This window comes from Lissotriton vulgaris, chromosome 2_1 (genome assembly GCF_964263255.1).
Source record: "Lissotriton vulgaris chromosome 2_1, aLisVul1.2, whole genome shotgun sequence".
NCBI classification, from domain to species: Eukaryota; Metazoa; Chordata; class Amphibia; order Caudata; family Salamandridae; genus Lissotriton; species Lissotriton vulgaris.
Window position 1 is genome coordinate 1,830,065,546 of NC_141687.1, and position 20,993 is coordinate 1,830,086,538.

The following is a 20,993-nucleotide window of genomic DNA, read 5'->3' on the forward strand; positions in this document are numbered from 1 at the left end:
AGGAATTCGCTCCGAGTAGTAGTCACCTTGCCTCACTTGGAAACCCCGGCCGGTGAGAAATGAATAAATCCATTTCAACGCTGCCCCTTTCACCCCGACCTTGTCCAGACACTGTAGCAAGATGGAATGTGCTACAGTGTCGAACGCGGCGCTAAGGTCTAATAAAATTAGCGCCATTGTTTGTCCCTCGTCAGCACCCTGCCTGAGGGCTTCGGTAGCCCTCAGAAGGGCGGACTCCGTCGAATGACGGGGCCGAAACCCGAATTGGGTAGGGTGAACATGGTTGCCTTCCTCCACATATGTCATTAGCTGTTTATTTGCCACCTTCTCCGCTACCTTGGAGAGATAAGGCAGCAAGGAGATGGGGCGTAAATTGTCCAAGTTCTCGAAGCTAATGTTGGGCTTCTTGCGGAGGGGAAGCACCACAGCCTGTTTCCAGTCCTCAGGTATTGAACTGGATCGGAAGGAGACATCTAGCACATGCCTGATGTAGGGTTTCAGGGTCTCCAAACTGTCACTCAATCTTTTAGGGGGTGCGGGATCTCGAGGAGAACCAGATTTAACAGACCTACAGATTTTATTTAGCTCTTCCGGTGAAGGGGTGATAAAGTTAAGTAACCGATTACGATCATCTTCCTCTGCTGCTAGGTCTATTGGCTCTTTCGCTGCATGAGGTATTTCGGGGAAAGCAGCGTAGATTTTAGACACTTTATCTCCAAAATAAGTAGCAATGCAGTTGCATGCTGCTACTGAGTGATCTTTATCTAGACTTGCAGTTTTAGGGGTGGCTAGAGACTTATATATGCTAAACAGTTCCTTGGCGGAATTCTCTGCCCTCTGGATTCTGTCTGCATAGTATGTAGCTTTCTCAATACGGATTCTATTATGAAGATGGACCCTAATAGAGCTGAATTACAACAGGTCTTGGGTCTGGACACTAACCTAAAGGTAAAGTGGCTCTCTTACATGAAACAATATTATAAGAATTGGTTCGTTCGGGTGTACCACATTTCTTTTTACTTACTCATAATTGTATGTAGTATATAAGGTAAAGATCAGAATCCGACACCAATCATGTATTTATGCACTATTTTATGAATTATAGTCATTCATAAATACTCTTTGTAAATTTCAAGATAGGCTGTACAATAAGTGATAAAAAGTGCAAGTTTGTGACATAAAGGTGAACAAAGAACTATACAATAATTATATACAAGAAAAGATGCACAGTAATTCAACTTGGTCTGCACAGTCTCAAATATACCACTGTATACTACATTTGTCAGTTTTCGGTACAGGATATTGATAAGACAGATCCAACTATTCGTCGACGTTTCGACCCTCTACAAGTGCACATGTGGCGTCAAACACGGGTCTTCATCAGGACTGGGAGGGAAAGGAACAGCCTAAGTGATTTAAAAAAGGAGGTGTTTTTTAATTGGGGTATTCTGAGAGGCATCTTAGTTCTAATGCCTATGCAAGCCATAGCTGCACTCACCTTTATTCTGGTTGTAGTGGGACTTTGACCAAATAAATCTCTGGTTCTGCAATTCGTAAGTTGAACCACGACTGGGTACAAGATTAACCCCAATACCCAGGTGAGTTGAATTACCGCTGCAATGTGTGACTCACGCTCAGTGTTTGTTTAATAATGCAATTTAAATATCACTAAATACATACTCCTCATTTTTTCAGTTAGGATAAAAGTGGGCATAGCACAATAATAAGAATAACCGTCGGGGGATCACTCCACGCACCGCTGACAGGTAAGGAAGATAGGAAGTGGGCTAAATAACATTGTCCCAACTCCACTTATAGAATTAAGGTACTAATTAGGTCCTTTTCTATCTGAACAGACGCACGCAGTTCAAGCTGTTCAAGCCCCACCTCGAACCCGGTTGGGTTCACCTGAAGGTGAGTGCAGCTATGGCTTGAATATGCATTAGAACTAAGATAGGCATTAGAGCTATGGCTTGCATAGGCATTAGAACTAAGATACCTCTCAGAATACCCCTATTAAAAAACACCTCCTTTTTTAAATCACTCAGGCTGTTCCTTTCCCTCCCAGTCCTGATGAAGACCAGTGTTTGACGCCACATGTGCGCTTGTAGAGGGTCGAAACGTCGATGAATAGTTGGATCTGTCTTATCAATATCCTGTACTGAAAACTGACAAATGTAGTATACAGTGGTATATTTGAGACTGTGAAGACCAAGTTGAATTACTGTGCATCTTTTCTTGTATATAATTATTGTATAGTTCTTTGTTCACCTTTGCGCCGCCAGCACTGAGCACTAACATGTCACAAACTTGCACTTTTTATCACTTATTGTACAGCCTATCTTGAAATTTACAAAGAGTATTTATGAATGACTATAATTCATAAAATAGTGCATAAATACATGATTGGTGTCGGATTCTGATCTTTACCTTATATACTACATACAATTATGAGTAAGTAAAAAGAAATGTAGTACACCCTAAGGAACCAATTGTTATAATATTGATTAACTGCCCAGGGATACTGGGTTGCCCCATTGGAGAATTCTCTTACGTGAAAGGCTGGGCCATCAAATTAAGGGTGTCAGACTGTATGGCATGATCCATTAAAAAAGCTATGAAAGGTGCTTTATTCAATATCTATTGGTGGTTTTGTTATAGAACAATGGCACCGATCAAATGATGCCGGAAATTTTACCGATCAGTTCTGAAGCCACAAACCAACCTCCAAGTTTGAAATGTTTTTCTTTTTCATTAATTCTTTCCACAGTAACTCAATGGATGAATACATAGATTGAAAAAGAGTAAGCAGACACATAATCAGAAAACGCCCCCCAGATTCCTAAGCCAATATTTTGTTTCTTGACCCCTTTAACAGAATACAAACTAAACTCTAGCTGAAATAAATTATACATCTTTGCCCTCCATCGTTCGAAGGAGGGAGGTTCAACCTGTAGCCAATCAGTCGCAATGCATAATCGGGCAACAGTCATTGCAACAAACATAAAATATCTATATTTGTATAGGGGAGCACCCTTACCAACTTCAGGCCCAACACCCAAAAGCATCATTGTCGGTGTTATAACAATTTGAACTCCTATTACTCTAAACAAAAATTGCTCAATATGTTGAATATAATTTGTCAAACAACCACACGAGAAAAAAATATGCAACATATCTGCAATGTCCCCCCCACGCCGAAAACATTTCCCATCTTGCCCAGTCCCCCATTTTCGCATGCGTGCCGGCGTGTAATATAAGTTTAAAAAAGTTTTCAAACATTGTGCTTTCAAATTCGCAGATAGCATGGTATCCCTGGACCTGATAATAACTTCCTTGTAACTCACATTCTCAATGCCCAGGGTCGAAGCCCATTTAATATTGCGTTTATCTAGATCATCCTTTCTACAAGATAACAATAATTGATACATCACCCCAATTTTAACCTGGCGTTGAACCGCGATAACTACTGGACTAGAGTCTGATCTAACTTTTTTCCGGAAAATAAAATCTCTAAGCAGAAGAAACTTAAAAAATTAGTTTTTAGGCAAATTATACTGTCGAGATAATTCTTCATAGGACATTAGCGAACCATCAATGCAAAAAAAATCCCCAAATTCGGCAACACCCTTTATCCTCCAGCCTACAGCAATAGTGTCCCAAAAAATAGGAGGAAGAAGCTGTACAGCATTTGTTGGGGTATAACGAGATAATTTCTCAACTAAACAAATCTTTCGTATTCTTTTCCAAACATTGAAGGCTGATATCAAGACCTTAAACCTTGTATGCTTGTAGTAGCTGCCATCAATTTGTTTAAAGAAGCATTGACGTGCCTCAGGACCCAGCAAGATCTGAAAAATAGACGGGGCCTCCGCAATATTACCAATATCTTTTCCCGTTAATAAAATACGCATTTTTAACAAAAAACAAGCATAGAAATAAAAGGCAAAATCCGGAATAACAAGCCACGCCCCGTTCAATAGGTAGTCAAAAATCTCATGGCTCGTCTGGGTTTACCCGGAGCCCAAAGGAACTTAGAGCAGATGGACTGTAAATGCTGCAATTGTGCCACAGAAATTTCCAACGAAACAGCTCGAAAAACATACAACACCTTGGGTAAGATGTTCATCTTAATGATATTGCTACTACCGATCAAAGTAAATTGCATTCTAGACCACCTATCCAATTAATCCTGAATGCTATATAGTAGCGACATCCAATTGACGTTAGCCAATTCATACATAGATGATCTGATTCTGATACCCAGAAACATCACTTCTTTTACCACACGAACATCATGCATGATCACTTGATCAGTAATTAAAACCTGTGTCTTCGTGACGTTTAATATGTATCCTGATACTTGACCGAATGACACTGCAAGACGCTCAATCTCTTGGAGCACTAAAACGGGATCAGAAGTAGTTACAGCGATATCGTCTGCATATGCAAACACTGAATAAGGTACATTGTGAACCGTGAAAGGCTTGATCAAAAAATGATTCCTCAACTGTTCTAGAAACGGGTTTATAAAGAGCGCAAACAGCAACGGGGAGCTGGGGCACTCCTGCCTTTTGCCCAGAGTGATGTTAACCGTTTTGGAAAGTAAGCCCATTGATGCAATCTTGGCGACTGGTGAAGTGTACAAAACTTGTAGGGCATTTATGAATTGTGTACCAAAACCCATCCGTAACATCAATTCCCACAAGTAAGCCCACTCCACACTGTCAAATGCCTTTACTGCGTCCAGTAATATAAGGCCTAGTTTCCGCTTTTTCGTCTGTGCAACCGCGTCACCACTTTATTGACATGTGATACTGTACTGCGTTCAGGAATGAAACCATGTTGATTCTGGGACACTAAAGGGGTAATAACTTGAGACAATTGAGTAGCTAAGATCTTAGAATATATTTGGGTGTCACAATTCATTAATGAGATTGGCCTATAAGAGCCCACTAACTCAGGGTCTTTACCTTTTTTGCCAAAAACCACAATAGTGGCTTATGCCCATGATTTAGGGGCAGATGCCTTCTGTGCAGCCCTAAATATGTGTAGCATATCATGTTTTAGTACACTGAAGAACGACTTATATATTTCTGCCGGACGTTTATCGGGTCCAGCAGCTTTCCCCAAAGCTAGTCCATTAACAGCTGCTTCCAACTCCTCCATTGTGATCGGTCCATCTAACCTCTCCCTTTCACTAGTCTAGCTAACAAAGCTTAATATCTCGCCCCTGAAGCATGCCTTGAATGAGTCCCATACTATTGCATGTTTCTCAGAATACCAATTAATAGAAAAAAATTCCTTAATCCACTCTGACATACGTCCCTGAAAATCTTCATTCAGACATAATTTCCGATAAAAAGAAAATATTTGGACCGGAGGTAAAAAAGCCAGACAGAAACCCCAAGCACAATTGGAGAGTGGTCAGATGTGATTCTTGGCAGAATTTGAATTGAAACCCCCTCGATTAACAATGCCGATAAACAATCTAGACGCGCAAACTTTTTGTGGGGAAAAGAGTAATAAGTATATCCCGGGTCTGTAGAATTTAAATGACCCCAGGCATCCTCTAATCCATGATCTGTAACCAAGTTATACAAAGCTTTAAACACTTTTGGCTTGCACCCCTTATGGTGCCGGGGCCACTTCTTCAATTCTCCGATGGATAAAGATATGTTAATATCCCCACAGATTATAAGCGGTGTCCCCCACATCGCTAACTCGGTTAACAAGTTTGAAATGTTTTTAGATGAAATCATTCTGCCTTCTGCTAAAACTCTTTACATTGAAGTTAGACTCAGAATCTTACCTCTAGATGCATTTACCTGTAGGTGGAGCAAAATTCAAGGAGGCATCTCCTTTTGCAAAAGTTCTACCAGCATAATAGAAAATATTGATAATTTTTCATTTTTCTGCCCTTGTTACATTAGACCGAGACGCAAATGGATCTGCCCCTATGGCTCAGTCTAGAAGTGAGGAAATATCTCTCTGCCCTCAGGTTTTCCAGATCTGATACTAACAGCATAGTTGTATTTGGATTGACCAAATATTTGCTCACTGCCTGGATCCTAAGGAAAGAAGCTGTATTACGATTCTTGGCGAAGGTCTTAGGAGCTGGTGCACGACTTGATAATGGGCATTTAATTTCCACTATGTAGTCTATTTTTAATACAAAGTGCTATTTTTAAGCATTAAGCGCTGCATTTATTTAGCCACCATTAGGGTGTGCAAAGGTCCTCTATTTCCCTGAGTAAGGAAATATGTTCTCCTTATATGGAATCAACTTATGCACCCTGTTATTTTGCAGAGTCTACTTCTGGTATATATTATGTACATTGAATTGCATTTTGTATGGTTGTTTAATGGGATTTCCCCGATTTTATTGAGATCGTTGCTGAAGAGGTACCAGCCACAAATGGACATAGATTAACTATCTGAAATGATTAATATGATCATTTAAGATGTGCCTCCAAACACCCCTGTGAACATAGCACCCATATTTTAGGTCCACCTGATAGTAATAATCTTTAGTCCCTCCATGCTAGTTGTGTATTGTAATTTCCGCTCTGCACAATGCACTTTGTATTTTTTTATAGTGAATTTTATTTATGTTTTTTTATGCGCTTTTATGGTCTAAAATTGACCGAAATAAATAATTGAATAATAATAGCTAAAAGAGGCTGCTTTCTTCTGAAGAGGCACTGGAGAAAGCCCTCAGGTAAGTCTGCTGGGACAATCCCATCCTCTCTCCTGATCAGACACCAGCGAGCCCAAGGAGCATCAAGGAGCTGGGAGTTCAGCACTAGCAGGACACATTTACACCTCACATTTAAAGTTGTGCGCAAGTCACCTTGGGGCAGATTTACAAGAAAGTGATGGGTCTGTAGAGATACATCACTTTCCCTGTGCCACTCTTACAAACCCTTGCGCCACTATAGATGCGCCGTATTTACAATACGGCACGCCACTGTGCAAGGATTGACAGATTCGTCAGAAATTCTGATGCATCTGCTGGAGTCGTGTTGCAAGCATGACACGACTCCAGCAATGCATTTTGAGACCTATTCCCACTACACCGCGTCACTCCTTACGCCTCTTCAAACAGGTGTCAGGTTTTGACGCAGTGGCGTACTAGAAGTGACGCAGTAAAATCTTGTAGATTTCACTGCATCACTTTTGCAAGGTTTTCCTGCGTTGGAACGCCCACCCTGCCTACATTATACCTGACGCAGGTAAAATGTGACGCAGGGCTTTACAACGTGACCCATCTCCCTAGACGCTTCACATTGTATATTGGCTGCATTGTTTACGCCGCAGATGCGTCACAAAAGTGATGCAATGGTGGCGCAAAAGTGTCACAAGGGTCTTGTAAATCTGCCCCCTTGATTCGAATGATGGTAGAACTGAGCCTCTGTGCTCTAGGCACACTGAAAACTCTAACTCCTAGCCTGGCTCCAAGGATGCATCAGGCACAACCGAGGTATAAGACACATGTTTTTTGAACTTCAGTTCTCGTTATCTTTTATATTTTTGTTAGTTTCTTGGAACTTTTTGTAGATGAACAGTGTTTTATTTTTATTTTAACCCCTTGGGTGCTCATGATGGCTGCACGCCGTCATGAGTCACGGGCGGCGTGTGCCCATGGTGCAGGGAAGGGGTTAATACTGCTAAAAACGGCTCGCTCCGCTAATGATTTTTATTTATTTCATTTGGGTCGCTAGAAACCTGTTTATAATAGGAAGCTTTGTTTTTCAGGGATTTTGACTACCACCTTGCTCGACTGACATTTATTTATATATTTAATTTAGAGGGCAAGTGCTCTGTATCTTGTTGAGCCCACCACTAGCAGGGCCATGGACCTTATCTTACCCAAACCAAAGGCGAGGCACAAGGTTGCCACCTGGACCCTACCAAAGAGTAGAAGCCGAAAGGATGAGGCCCAGGAGTCTAGTCAATGTACATTGGACCTCAGACCATTACTCAATTTGTCGGCTATTAACTCGAACTGCAGGTTTATAGATAGTTTTGTATCCTGGAAGTAGGCGCATTATTTTCATGAGGCACCAAGTACCATTTCAATCAGAAATCCATCCCTTCTACAGCAGAACCATCTATACCCAGAGCAGGCTGTTTCCCACCGTTCAGTGGTTTGGGGTGATGAAAGCACTTACATTTGGCCCCAGCTACCAACAGTGTTTCATGCAGGGGCCATGGGGCGAAAGGAGGTTGCTTGGCCAAGCCAGACCATGAAGGCCTGACTATCAGGGTTTGTTCAACGTATAGGAGAGTGACACGAATCTGGAAGGGCCGGATGTACCAAGAAAGCAGTGCCATATTATAGGAGGGACCGAGATACAAAATGTAGACCTGAGTATGCAAACTTTTTTAGTTCAGTGACCTTTGGCCACAGCTTTTTTATGGAGTTTCGAATGAAGAATGCGTGCACAGGTAAATATCTAGAAAGAGCCTAGGAGTTTGGCATCAGATATAATGGTGGACTGTATTTCACTGTGGGCAGGTTTGGCACCATTGTGGCGATGCAGAGGTTAGCGAACCATAATCAGAGGACAAGTTACCTAATTCAAGGAAGTGGCGATTGTTTAAAAAGCATATTATGACCAATGAGCTTACCTTGCTCCAGTCAGGGCGGCCTGGTTGGGTCCTTGTTTGGAGACCAGTGATGGAGTCTCTCTTCTCCTTCTTTGCCAAGAGGTCGAGAGCCATCTGCAGGCCAATTGCCTTCATGTCGTTCTTGCTCAATGCTGAGGTCATATACATGTGCATCTCCAGGAAACGGCCTAGAGGAGGGCCAAGCACAAACTGGTTTGAGTCAAACAAGCACTAAGCTGCTTCTAATTAAGAATACTCAGTGCTACTTGCCCGCCAATGCCAAGGATTCCCAACCACCAACAGCTTTTGACAGAACAAATGGAGACTGTATCAGAACATAACTTGTAACAAGATTATGGCCATAATAAAAGGAGCTCATATTTTATTGTCCAAGTTATTTGTAATGTAGTTGGGAAAGTATACCTGGTGTCAGCAATATCAACAATGTGTTTTTGTCATCAGACTTACAGTTCACTTGCAAGACAACACTGGCAGGAGAAGAGGAATGACGAGTCACCTTGAAGGAGTATTTGGGTGAGTTCGACCCGGTTTCCATCCAACACAAGTTTGTTCACATGGACACCTTTAATTCCCAAAATATTCCTATCACCTGCGGAGTCCTGCAGAGTTCCGCACTGTTCCCTGTCATCTTCAACCTCTTCATGGAGTCGCTAAGTGCTCATATCACAGATAACAGCATCAAGATTCACCAAAATACCAATGGCACACAACTCTACTTGAAAGCCTCCTATGCTTCAGATGCCCAATGACTCAAACACTGCCTACATGTAATCCAGATCTGGATGTCCACAACCCCCTAAAGTTCAACCCAATTAAAACAGAAATCCTGTTATTAGTCAAGACCAACAAACGAGAAACAGTACAAACCTGGCTTTGAACCCCTACTTTTTGTGAATGTCACGTTACATTGATTCACCCTGGACACCAACCTCAACCTTAAGGAACACATTGTCAAGTAAAACAAAGAAAACCTAGTACCAGCTCTCTCGACTAATGAAAGCGAAACTGTTTCTTGTAGAAAGCGAGTTCAGTTCTGCTGTTTAAGCCTTCTTTCTCTCAAATCTAGATGATGGTAACCCCCTACGGCATGGCCTTTCAGACGCCACACAGACACTTCTTAAGGGTATCCTACATGCCGCAGCACACATAATCCATGGCTTGATGAAATATGAATACATCACTCCCATTCTTAAGGAACTCCATTGGTTCTCGGGGTAACAAGCGACACCGCTTAGCACCAAAAAATCTGCAGCTCGCAGTAGGTAGAGGTGGGTTTGACGCTCCATCATTTGAGGCATACTACCTGGTGGGGAACCTACAATGGGTGTCATGGTGACTGGCAGGAAGGTACATGGGAGAGACATGCAACGGAGCCGGACCCCTGACAATCTCCTTGCTCCACAATTTCCTGCTTCGCAGGCTACACCCCAGGCCACAGGGTCCTTGCAGGTCAATATCGCCCATATGTGCCTTGCAAGGGTTTACCAAATTATGTGCTACACCCCATTTGATGCCTCAACACTCCTTCTGATGAGCCTGCTACGATATCCTGCCTTCGACTTGGAGAGCTGGCAAGAGCACTCCCTTAGTACCGTCGGAGACCTCTTAGCAGAAGGACATCTTCTCTCCTTTGAACAACTGGTCCCTGACCATGCTCTTGCTGGCGGACAGTTTCTCACATTCAGGCAGCTGTACCACACTTGTCGTGTCCTCTAGTCCATGCAAGATAAAGAGCCCCTAACGCACTTCATCAAACCAGCCCTACTACACCTGGGAATGGGGCGCCACTTAATAACGAGGAGATAAAAAGCCATCTGGGAGAACACAGGGTACCCACTGGCAGCTCTGCTAGGCAAATGGGAGGACAATATAGTGTGTGCTTGGCATGACAAAGAATAGAAATGGGCCATGGAATTTCCCCAGCTAGTATCCAGAAATGCAGAGTTTGAAAGTATACAATTCTCCGTTTTACACAGGGCCTATTTGATCCAGAAATAGCTTACTCGCTTCTTCTCTCAAGCACACCTTAGTTGACCCCTGTGCCGGATGGTCTCCGCGAATCTACAGCATCTCCACTTACTGGCATTCCTTCCACACAGTATTGTTATGTTACTATGTTACTGGGTACTTATAAAGCGCACAGATACTCCCTGGAGTATCCAGGCGCTGGGAAAAAAAGAAACCAGTAGCAGAGCAGAGCAGAGCAGACCTACCCAGGGCAGCTGACTTATTGTGAGAAAAGCCAAGTTTTTAGTCCCCGTCTAAAGCTGATAAGGTCCTGAGCTTGACGAAGGTCTGGGGGCAGGTTGTTCCAGAGCCGAGATTATTATGAGAGGTTACCAAATTTACAGACATCAACACATGGGAAGACTGCGTTCTCAGCATATTCGAGTGTAGGAAGTAACACAAGGTGAGGACTCGCTTTGCGGGCATGGCCCTTCTGCTCTCCAAAAAGGTTCTCACATTACAGTAAAGGTCAGAGCGAGTGCCCTCAGATGGCACAGGGCAATGAACAGGTTGGGAAAGGCAGAATTGGAGGAATTGTGATACAAAGAAGTCCAGCACCTATGCAGGCGGCCCATCTCAGCGGCCTGGGACACTCTCCTTGATCACTTCAACCAACTCACCCGGAATGATGACCTTTGCTGTAAACTCGATATGGAGGCCTGAGTTATGCCATCTTCTCTGCCTTTCATGGACCCCTTGGTCCCCCAATGCTTCCATCACAGGTAAGATCGCAACTATCACTGTGTCTGAATAGAAGCCCCCATTCAACCCTTCCCCAGTTCAGGGACAACACCCCAGTTCATAGTATGGACATATTGAAGCAGAACAGATGAATGCACTCGTCTCCCTCGTTACCTCCTGACACAGCCTGAGGGCTCAGCCGTCTCTTCCATTCACTTACTGACATGCCACCACATGGCGAACACCAGACCAGGAATGGTGCAACAAACTGTAATGATTCAAGTGATCTGTAACGCTGTTTGTCTTTTCTCTATGTGAATATGAAAACCCTAAAGTGTGATGAAGCTTGGTCGGGCTATGGAGGAGAACCCTCCTTCACCTAGTCCAGGTGATGGATTGGTCCTCCCCTCGGTTATGGAGCACGGCTGATTCGGAGGAGAACGCTGTGTGGCGACCTGTTCTATGCTGGAGCGGCAAGAGCCGCAAGACCGGGGGAAGAGTGAGAGTTTTCTCCCTTCACTGTATCGCAGCTCGCGGTTAGCGGGAGGTTTCTTTCTTTTTCCAGCGTGAAGGCACTACACAACATTTGACGGACAGCAGCCTATACTTGTGGAAGGAGGGAAGCACGGGAGCTGCTGGATTGCAGTGGCGTCCTGTAACCGCCCGGACTGGTTCCATTAATTCGTGAAGTGGAACGAAGTGACAAGGAAAAGGGAAACGGCTGTATCATGTACTGAATGAAATTCAATGTATCCTGGCTGTGGAAGGAGAGTGGCTTTCATGACTCAAAGAGCTGAGGGGGTATTTGCAGATTTTTCGAGGCAGACTTGGGTGAGCAGCTTTTCTTTCAGGTAAAAAGGCAAAGTCAATGTCCTAGCACGTTTTTGTCAATAGTAATATTATAAAGGACAAGGAAAAAAAGACAATTACGGCTGTAAACTGTTGTATTAAAGGGGGTGGTCACTGCTAATATGAGGAAACCATTGAAAGTGGCGGCGGCAGCTGCCAAATTGGACGCAGCTTCTGTGAAGACTAAAAAATGCCTGTTTCAAGCCAAACTCAGTCAGGCAGCAGTAAAAGCTGGCAATAAAGTGTTTCATGATGAGCTAAGCTTCAGCTCCGAAGGTTCAGAGACGGGCATCTTCGAAAATCAGTTAATGGTGGAAGATTTAAACGAGACAAGTTTAATTGAGACCACAGAGTCGTCGAGAAAAGACAAGGAACAAAATACTGGACAAGAGACTCTTTTGTTTGAAAAAAGCAAGAGGCAAAAAATCCTAGAGACTTTCCCCTTTTTGTTAAAAAGAATCTGCTACCTTTATCCCCTCAAGTTTCTTTGCAGTCTTCTCAAAGTGTTTTAGCTGTTCCAATTGCTGAGTCTGTAGTGAATTCAGTATCACTATCTAATCAACCACTTCCCTCACCTCCCTCCTCTACAACTACGTCATCTCCACCTCCACCTTCCTTCCCTACTGAAGGATTAAATCAAGCTCTTACAAGTCGAGATTCATTGTCTGATCAAAGCGGTCCCGCTCTCATTCAAACTAGTCCATGGGTTGTGGTTGCTCAGTCGCTCTCATTCCTCAATAGTAAAACGCCAACTTTATATCAGCCTGCAGGATCTGTCCAGTCATTAGCTCAGTCTCAGATACAGACACTGATACAAGAATCCCCATCAACTCTGATTAAGGTCAGGGCTCCACCCGCTTCATTAAAGGAGAACATTGAAGGTAATGACAGTTTAGAGCAAGCAGAGTCGCCAGCGCTAAAAGGCAAACATGGGGCGCAGCCAGGAACGGGGGAACTTGATGCAGAAAATCAAAGTGAAACCACCAATACACGCCAGATCGACATCAAGACCATACTTAAACTAATACTTGAAGAAATTTGCGACATGAAGAAATCTCAAGAAATTGAGATAGCACTTCATATACGTCTGGGAAAAATTGAAGAGGCAGTGGCATGCTTTCCCATTAGAATTTAGGAAGCTGAATCTAGGATATCTCATCTAGAGGATCAAATGAATGCTATGCTCCAGGAAGTAAATTCTGCCGCTCATGATAAAATACACTTGGAAAACAAAATTGAAAAACTCGAAAATAATTCACGCCGTGCAAACCTGCGAATTGTTGGGGTCCCTGATGGGTCAGAAGGAGCCCATACGCTTCAATGGGTGGAGACATTTCTCAAGCAAAAAAGTGATTCCAGAGTTCTCGGGCGATCTAACAGTGACCCGGGCACATCGTGTACCAGCGCATCTTCCACCCAATATGAAGTTTCCTCGTACAATCTTAGTCAATTTTGCAGACTTTCGCGTCAAGGAGAAGATATTGACTAAAGCTATCCAGCTGAGACAATTCGATATAAATGATGGGACTAAATGTAGATTTTTTTCGAATATGTCTGTTGCAGCAGCACGTAGACACAAGGACTTTGTAAAATTACTATATCTTTTGAAAGCTCATGGAGCCCAAGCCTCCATTACGCAGCAGTGCAAAGTAAAAGTTCTTGGGCAAGGGAAGTTTCACATGTGTACACGAATTGAGGAAGCCCAGAAAGTAATTTCAGTAGGGAAGTGATCCAGACTTACCAACAAAAGGTTTCCAAATAGAGCCAAATGGTGGGGAAAATGTTGGCTTGGCCAACAAAGACGTCAGGAATCAGCTTGTATTCTGGAAATAGTTGAGACTAAAACTAATCGTTTGGTAACTGAAAGAGGTGATATTACCCAGGTCTTTGTTGAACACTACCAACAACTATATACTACAAAATATTCTACTAGTAGAGAAGCGATTCAGGAGTATTTTACCGAAGGACAATTACCTACAATATCACAGAATGCAGCCACCCAGCTCTTAAATGAAATTACAGGACCTGAGATTACGGCAGTCATAAAATCATTGGCCGGGGCAAAAGCTTGTGGGGAAGATGGCATTCCCATTGAATTCTACAAAACCTTCGTTAAAGAGCTGACCCCATTCCTCAAGAAACTTTTTAATTATATCAAGGCCGGTGGCTTGGTGCCTTCGGAGTTTAAGAGGGCGATCGTAGTCAGCTTTATAACAAAGGGTAAACCATAAAATAATGTGAATTCATTTAGACCGATCAGCCTCTTGAACGTCGACTATTAAATTATGATAAAGATCTGGGCACTGCATTTTACTACTTTGGCAAAGGAAGTAATTCGTACTGATCAAACAGGCTTTGTAGCCGGGCGTGCTATGTCTTCAAATAGAGGCTACTTGATACAAGCTCTTGATTATTTTAACGTCAATAAGACACAAGCCTGCATAATAATGGTGAATGCTGAAAAAGCCTTTGATTTAGTTAATTGGGAAGCTTTATTTTTTGGGCTCCAATGGTTTGGGATTCCGGGCCAAGTTATTTCAATGTTGCAAAATATTTACCAAGGGGCGCATGCTCAGTTAGTAATTAATAGTTTTAGATTAATAGTAATTAATAGTGATTAATAGGGTCAGTCGATATTAAAATTGGGACCAGGCAAGGCTGTCCCCTCTCACCCCTGTTGTTCACTTTCTTTATAGAACCATTAGCAATCAAAATACGTGCTAATCTCGGTATTAAAGCTCTGATTAGTGGAATGTCTAAATTAAAACTCTTCGCTGATGATGCCATTTTGTACCTGTCTCCCGATAAATTAAATATAGAACTGATTTTGGTGGAATTTAAAAAATACGAATCAATATGGGGGTATAAAATCAATCACAGTAAAACTGAGATCATAACTTTAAATACGGGGGTCGAGTTTTTACTGGAGAGTTTGAAACAGCAGGCTTTAAAAACAGATCCCAAACGATACCTGGGGATATACGTTACAGCCCAATATGGACAGTTGGCGAAACTAAATTATGAGGCCACCAGTATTAAAATCCAGAAACTACTTTAAAAAAATGGGCTAGCCTTCCATTAACTTTGATAGGTCGAGTGGCGCTCATTAAGATGTCTATATTACATTAACTGTTATTTCTTTTTATCAATATTCCAATCAAAATGAATCTAAGCTATTTTAAAGGAATGGATACGATGGTTAGATCTTTTATTTGGAACAAAAAGGCCGCCAGAGTTAAATTCTCAGTGCTACAATTAAGATACTCAATTGGGTGGATTAAACTACCGAATGTTCATTTATATTATGAATCTGCATTTCTGGACTGCACAGCATGCTTATTATCTAAAACTAAACGGATTGATAATATTTTTATAAACAAGATGATCCAAGAAGCAGGAACTCAAATCCCCACATTCCTAAAAACTGCCAAACTTCCAAAAAAAACAAGGTATAAAACACTTTTGGATTTTTCAAACCAACTTCTCTCCACTTTTAAACAGAGTGGATTTGCCGGGTTTTATTCCTTAAAACTTAATGAATGTAGAGAGTTGTAACCTCCTTTTTCATCTGGCTCAGTTGAAAACTTGGCATGATGTCGGTCTAGGGGTAGTTAACCAGTTCATTATTCAGGGGAGGATGATTACGTGGGAAGAAGTTCAGGCCAGAGGTAATGGGAGAAATAAGCCCACATTCTTTCAATTAATTCAAATAGTTCATTTTTTTAAGAAACATAGTTGTTATTGAACAATTCCCCCTCAAGGGCTACTATCACTCTGTTTACCTCCAATTTGAGTGGGGAGCCCTGCATTAATATTGGGGACACTTACCTGTCAGCAGCTTTGCCGCCACCGCCACTGAGTCCTTCGGCACCTTGGTGCCACTGCCGCCATTCCCGGGACCACAACACCCGGCAGCACCTGCGGCGCGCAGGCCACCTCCGCGTCCAACAAGCGCCAGGAGGCACATATAAGGCTTACAGGGCTCCGGTGGAGCGGGATCCCTGCCTTAATATTGGGGACACTTACCTGTCAGCAGCTTTGCCGCCACCGCCACTGAGTCCTTCGGCATCTTGCTGTCACTGCCGCCATTCCCGGGACCACAACACCCGGCAGCACCTGCGGCGCGCACCACGCCTCTGCGTCCAGCTAGCGCCAGGAGGCGCTTACAGGGCTCCGTTAGAGCGGGAGCCCTGCCGTAATATTGGGGACACTTACCTGTCAGCAGCTTTGCCGCCACCGCCACTGAGTCCTTCGGCACCTTACCGCCACTGCCGCCATTCCCAGGACCACAACACCTGGCAGCACCTGCGGCGCGCACACCGCCTCCGCATCCAGCAAGAGCCAGGAGGCGCTTATAAGGCTAACAGAGCTCCCGCATCGCGGGACGCGCGCGGGCAGCGCCGGGCAAAGCCCGGGCCAAGGGCCGGTCCGTCTAAGCGTGTCCGAGCCAGGCAGAGGCAGGGCAGGGCTACCCCCTTTCCATCTTCAGTCGGGTAGCAGTTTCCGACACAGGTACTCTATTTGAAGGTATTCTTTCTGGAACTGTTACTGGAACGTCTCATAATTTGCCTGTGAGTCGCCTATTTGGCGCAGGAGCGATCATACATTTGCACATTCACGTACTGTGGTCCTACTGACTTTGGGATAAGCTGTATGGCCTTGAGACTTGGGGAGTTACTTTTCTCCTTTATTTTCATACCCTGTCACACATATTTACCAATAGCGTACTTGATATTCTAACTCTGTTTGTTAACCTGTATCAGTCCAGTGTTAACCGCTTGTGTTTTTTAACTGTCTGAGAACTTCTAGTTAAAAATGAGCAGGCGGAAAAATACGGTGGGGAAAGGAGTAGTTGGAACATTAGCTGCTTTCTTATCCAGGGCAGAGTCTGTACTTAATAATGAAATCTTGATAACGGAGTGCAGGCTATCCTTGGAGCCGTCGATCTCTTATGGTAGGCTCTCCCTTACTCCTGCTATCCCTGATGCCTTGTCCCCACCTAACCAGTGGCTTCCACTGGAACAGCATAGTCAATTACCAATGGTAGACCCTACACACTTGAATGACACAGCTCCATCTATGATATTGGAGCAGGAATCGACCCCAGCACCACAAATAGTTAGAACAAGAGCACAAAAAGTAAAAGCAAAACCCATTCGTCCTGCCAAACCCCCAGTGGTAATTAAGAAAACTCGGGGGCCTAGGCAGTTGAGAAAACCTATGATTGGTAGCCCAGGCAGGAATAGGGTAGATGCTCCAGTTAGGGGTGATATAAATTCTGCAAATCCAACCACCCAGATTTATGCCAGGACTGGGATAACACCTGTGGGCTATCTACAGGGGGACTACTGGGGGAGGTTAGAAACCATGCTGACCACCTTAATAGAACCTCTAATTTAGAAAATAGGTATGCTCGAAGCCAGGCTGTCTAACATAGAAACGCTGATATCAAAATCTTCTCAGCATAGTGTAATTGTAAATCAAATGAGGCCCAATACTCAGTCAAGGGGGCATGCGGGCGATTGGAGAGTGGATGGCCTCCAATTGCCTAAAACTAAACTCCGAAAAAACGGAGGTGGTCATTTTCGGACATCTCTCACCAAGTTGGTCTTCTACTTGGTGGCCGCCTACATATGGGACCCCCCCTAAACCGGTCCCTACTGTCAGAAATCTTGGAGTGACTTTTGACGAGAACCTGAATTTCATGGCCCATGCAAACAAAACAGCAGCCACCGCCCACCATAAACTCAGGCTGATTAAGAAAATCATACCGTTCCTGCCAGTTGCAGCAGGAAAGACACTGATAAGCTCCCTAGTGTTGTCTTCCCTCGATTACTGAAATGGCTTATTTATCAATGCCCAGGTCAGGGTGACCAGTAAACTGCAGACAATTCAGAACGCTGCAGCTCGTATCCTGTCTGGAATCCCGAAGTTCATGCCAATTTCGGAGACCATAAAAGATCTTCATTGGCTTAAGATCCGGAATAGAATTAAATTTAAAACCCTATGCATAGTGTACAAAGCTCTGCATAATCATGGCCCGCATTTCCTGAAAGCCCATCTTAGGTTCCACCTATCCACAAGATCGCTCAGATCTAACAACCTCCATTTTCTGCTGGTGCCGCGAACCAAAACAGTCACTTGGGGCGATAGGCGCTTCTTGGTGGCTGCTCCCAGATTGTGGAATTCTCTGCCAGTAGCCATCAGAGAAAGCCCGTCCCTGATGCAATTCCGCAGAAAAATAAAGACCTGGCTATTTGGTCAAGAATAGCTGCCGATTTAGCCTCTGTGGGAACTCTACGCATTGCTTCTAGCGCCGAGACGGCTACGGGCATTTGTTCGTGCTGTATAAATTGTAAAAATAAATAAATAAATAAATTTGGAGATGCTAGAATTAGATCCGCACCCATTCCCTCAGGTAACGCTCCTGTTCAACTCTACCCATTGATGGACAGACACTCTGGAATTGACTATAGCCAGACCTTAAACAATAGATTATACACCTTGTCGGGCATGGAGGATTGTGATTGACTGCAGGATCCCGTTTGTGTCGGGCTGGAGCCGGCTGCTGTACCACAGGATCTTAGTGTTGTAGCGGCAGGGCCCCCTTGAGGCTGTTCAAACAAATTTTTATCCTGGAACATAACAGGTGTGTCGGCCAGGTTTCAGGACCCTAGATGGATAGTTTAGGTAAAGCAATTTTTGATCATTTGTCTAAAGGAAACTTCGTCAGTCGACGGCAACCTCTTTCTGGAAGGCTATAAAGCCTTTTTGTCCCAGCTAAACCCTCTTTAAGGGGGAGACCAAAAGGCGGTTTGGTAATTTACATTTCTGTGAAAACAACATGTAAAGTGCACGCTTTAACAAATACACACCCTGGAATTCAAGTATTAAGGATACAAAAGGGGGTCATTAGTTTGGGATTGGTTAATTTTTATAACGCTGTTGTCTCTCCGTATGAGTCTAGCAATGTAATCGCCCTTGGTGATGTAATAATGCAATCCCTGAGTCAAAGTTTACCCAGCCTCATGATCGCCGGCAATTTTAATATACATCCCTGTGGTGAGCCACTAACGCCTTGTATCTCTGACATGGGCTGTCCCCGTATGCATGGCTTCCGCTATGAACATACAGTTGAAGGGGAGTTATTAAACACTTTGATTAATGATCTTGATCTGATGACAACGATAGACCTAATAGACCCTCGTACAACTTTAACTGTTTCAATGTTTAAGGGACATGGGAAGGGATCATTTATTGACTATGTCTTAATTGCATCTTCCCTACAATTTTCAGTAAGCTCCTTTAAGATCACAGAGAGTGAATTTAGTGATCATAACCCCATAACACTCTATGTGACAGGTCCCCTTGTCGAACAAATAGGGGCTGCACCAAAACTAGGTTTAATAAGACTTATTGATGGAATGCGCAGATTAAAGTGGTCGCAGGTGACCCCTGTATCAATCGCTGATAGACTTAAAACTGTATGTGCTGATGAACTAACTGTGTGTACCACCGAACGGTCCTCACCAAGGGGGGTGCTGGATGCTTTTAAAACTATTACTGAAAAGCTTGCAGGGATGCTATCTGTCCCAGCAAAAGGTCAAACTCTGGTTGGTCTGAGATGGTTCGACTTTCATTGCTCTAAAGCAGCGAGGAGGCTTAGGGAAGCCCTGGCACTAAAACCAAGATTGCAGGCGGACGTCTCAGCCTGCCGCAGGGAATATAAGCTGACGCTTGAGGTTTGTAAGAGATCCCTGAAGGATGAGGCATGGAGGGAGATGTTGGACCCTGACACCCTCCGAAACAGCACAAAATTCTGGAGCGTTGTAAACAAGCCTTTGTTTGCCCAGGACGGAGGGTGCTTGATTGTCATATAACAGAGGAGGAGTGGGAATCCCACTTCGAACTTATGTTTGATTTTCCCTCTGTGCAAAATCAAGGAACTTATCATGGTACTCAGGAGGGGGTACTAAGATTTGAGAGCGGTGAGATCCTTTTAGGCATAACAGGCCTAACCACTGGAAAGGCACCGGGCCCTGATGGAATCCCCCCAGACCTGTTCAAGTCAGACCCCACCTTCTGGGCCCCGATATTGGATTCCGTTTTTAATGCGGCGCACTGCATGGGTGCCCTCAGTCTTGGGCCACCTCCACTATAGTCCCTGTTTTTAAAAAAGGTAATAGAGGCAGTCCAAACTGTTATAGACCTATATCCCTTATAGACTCAGTGGTAAAAGTGATGGGTAGGGTCCTCTTGCAAAGATTATCATCTTGGGCCGAGGATAATATGATACTGTCGGAAGCCCAATACGGGTTCCGACAGGGAAGGTACACAGTTGCCCAACCTCTTCCTGATTTTGAGCAAATATACAGTTGCTCGTTCAGGGACCATTCACCTTGACTTCAGGGATTTGTCCTCGGCTTTTGATTTCGTAAATAGGAATAAGCTATGAAAATCCATGAAGGCAATGGGTGTGGAGACTAGTATTGTAAACGTTCTTGAGGATCTACATAAGTCAACAAAAGCTAATGTTAGGTTTTCACAAGACCTGCGTGTCACAAAGGATTTTAACATAAAGAAGGGAGTCCGGCAAGGCTGTATACTGGCTCCCTTCCTATTTAATTTTGACATTAATGAACTGGATAGCCTTTTACAGGTTTTAAGGTCTGATTGTCCTAGGGTAGGTAGGCGAGGGATTCCTGTCCTGTTATATGCGGACGATGCTGTCCTCATATCCAGGACAGACAGGGGTTTACAAACAGTCTTATCCGCCTTTTCTGACTTTATGTCAGATAGGGACCTGGCAATCAATAACTCTA

General features: G+C 43.7%; 1 protein-coding gene across 1 annotated transcript in view; it reads right to left on the minus strand.

Moving 5' to 3' along the window:
- Positions 1-20,993, minus strand: part of NOX5 (NADPH oxidase 5) — a 226,376-nt gene that overhangs the window by 5,554 nt on the left and 199,829 nt on the right. Inside the window, exon 15 of the mRNA XM_086958956.1 lies at positions 8,635-8,801. Coding sequence (XP_086815082.1) covers positions 8,635-8,801 — 167 coding nt within the window. The remainder of the gene's footprint in view (positions 1-8,634; positions 8,802-20,993) is intronic.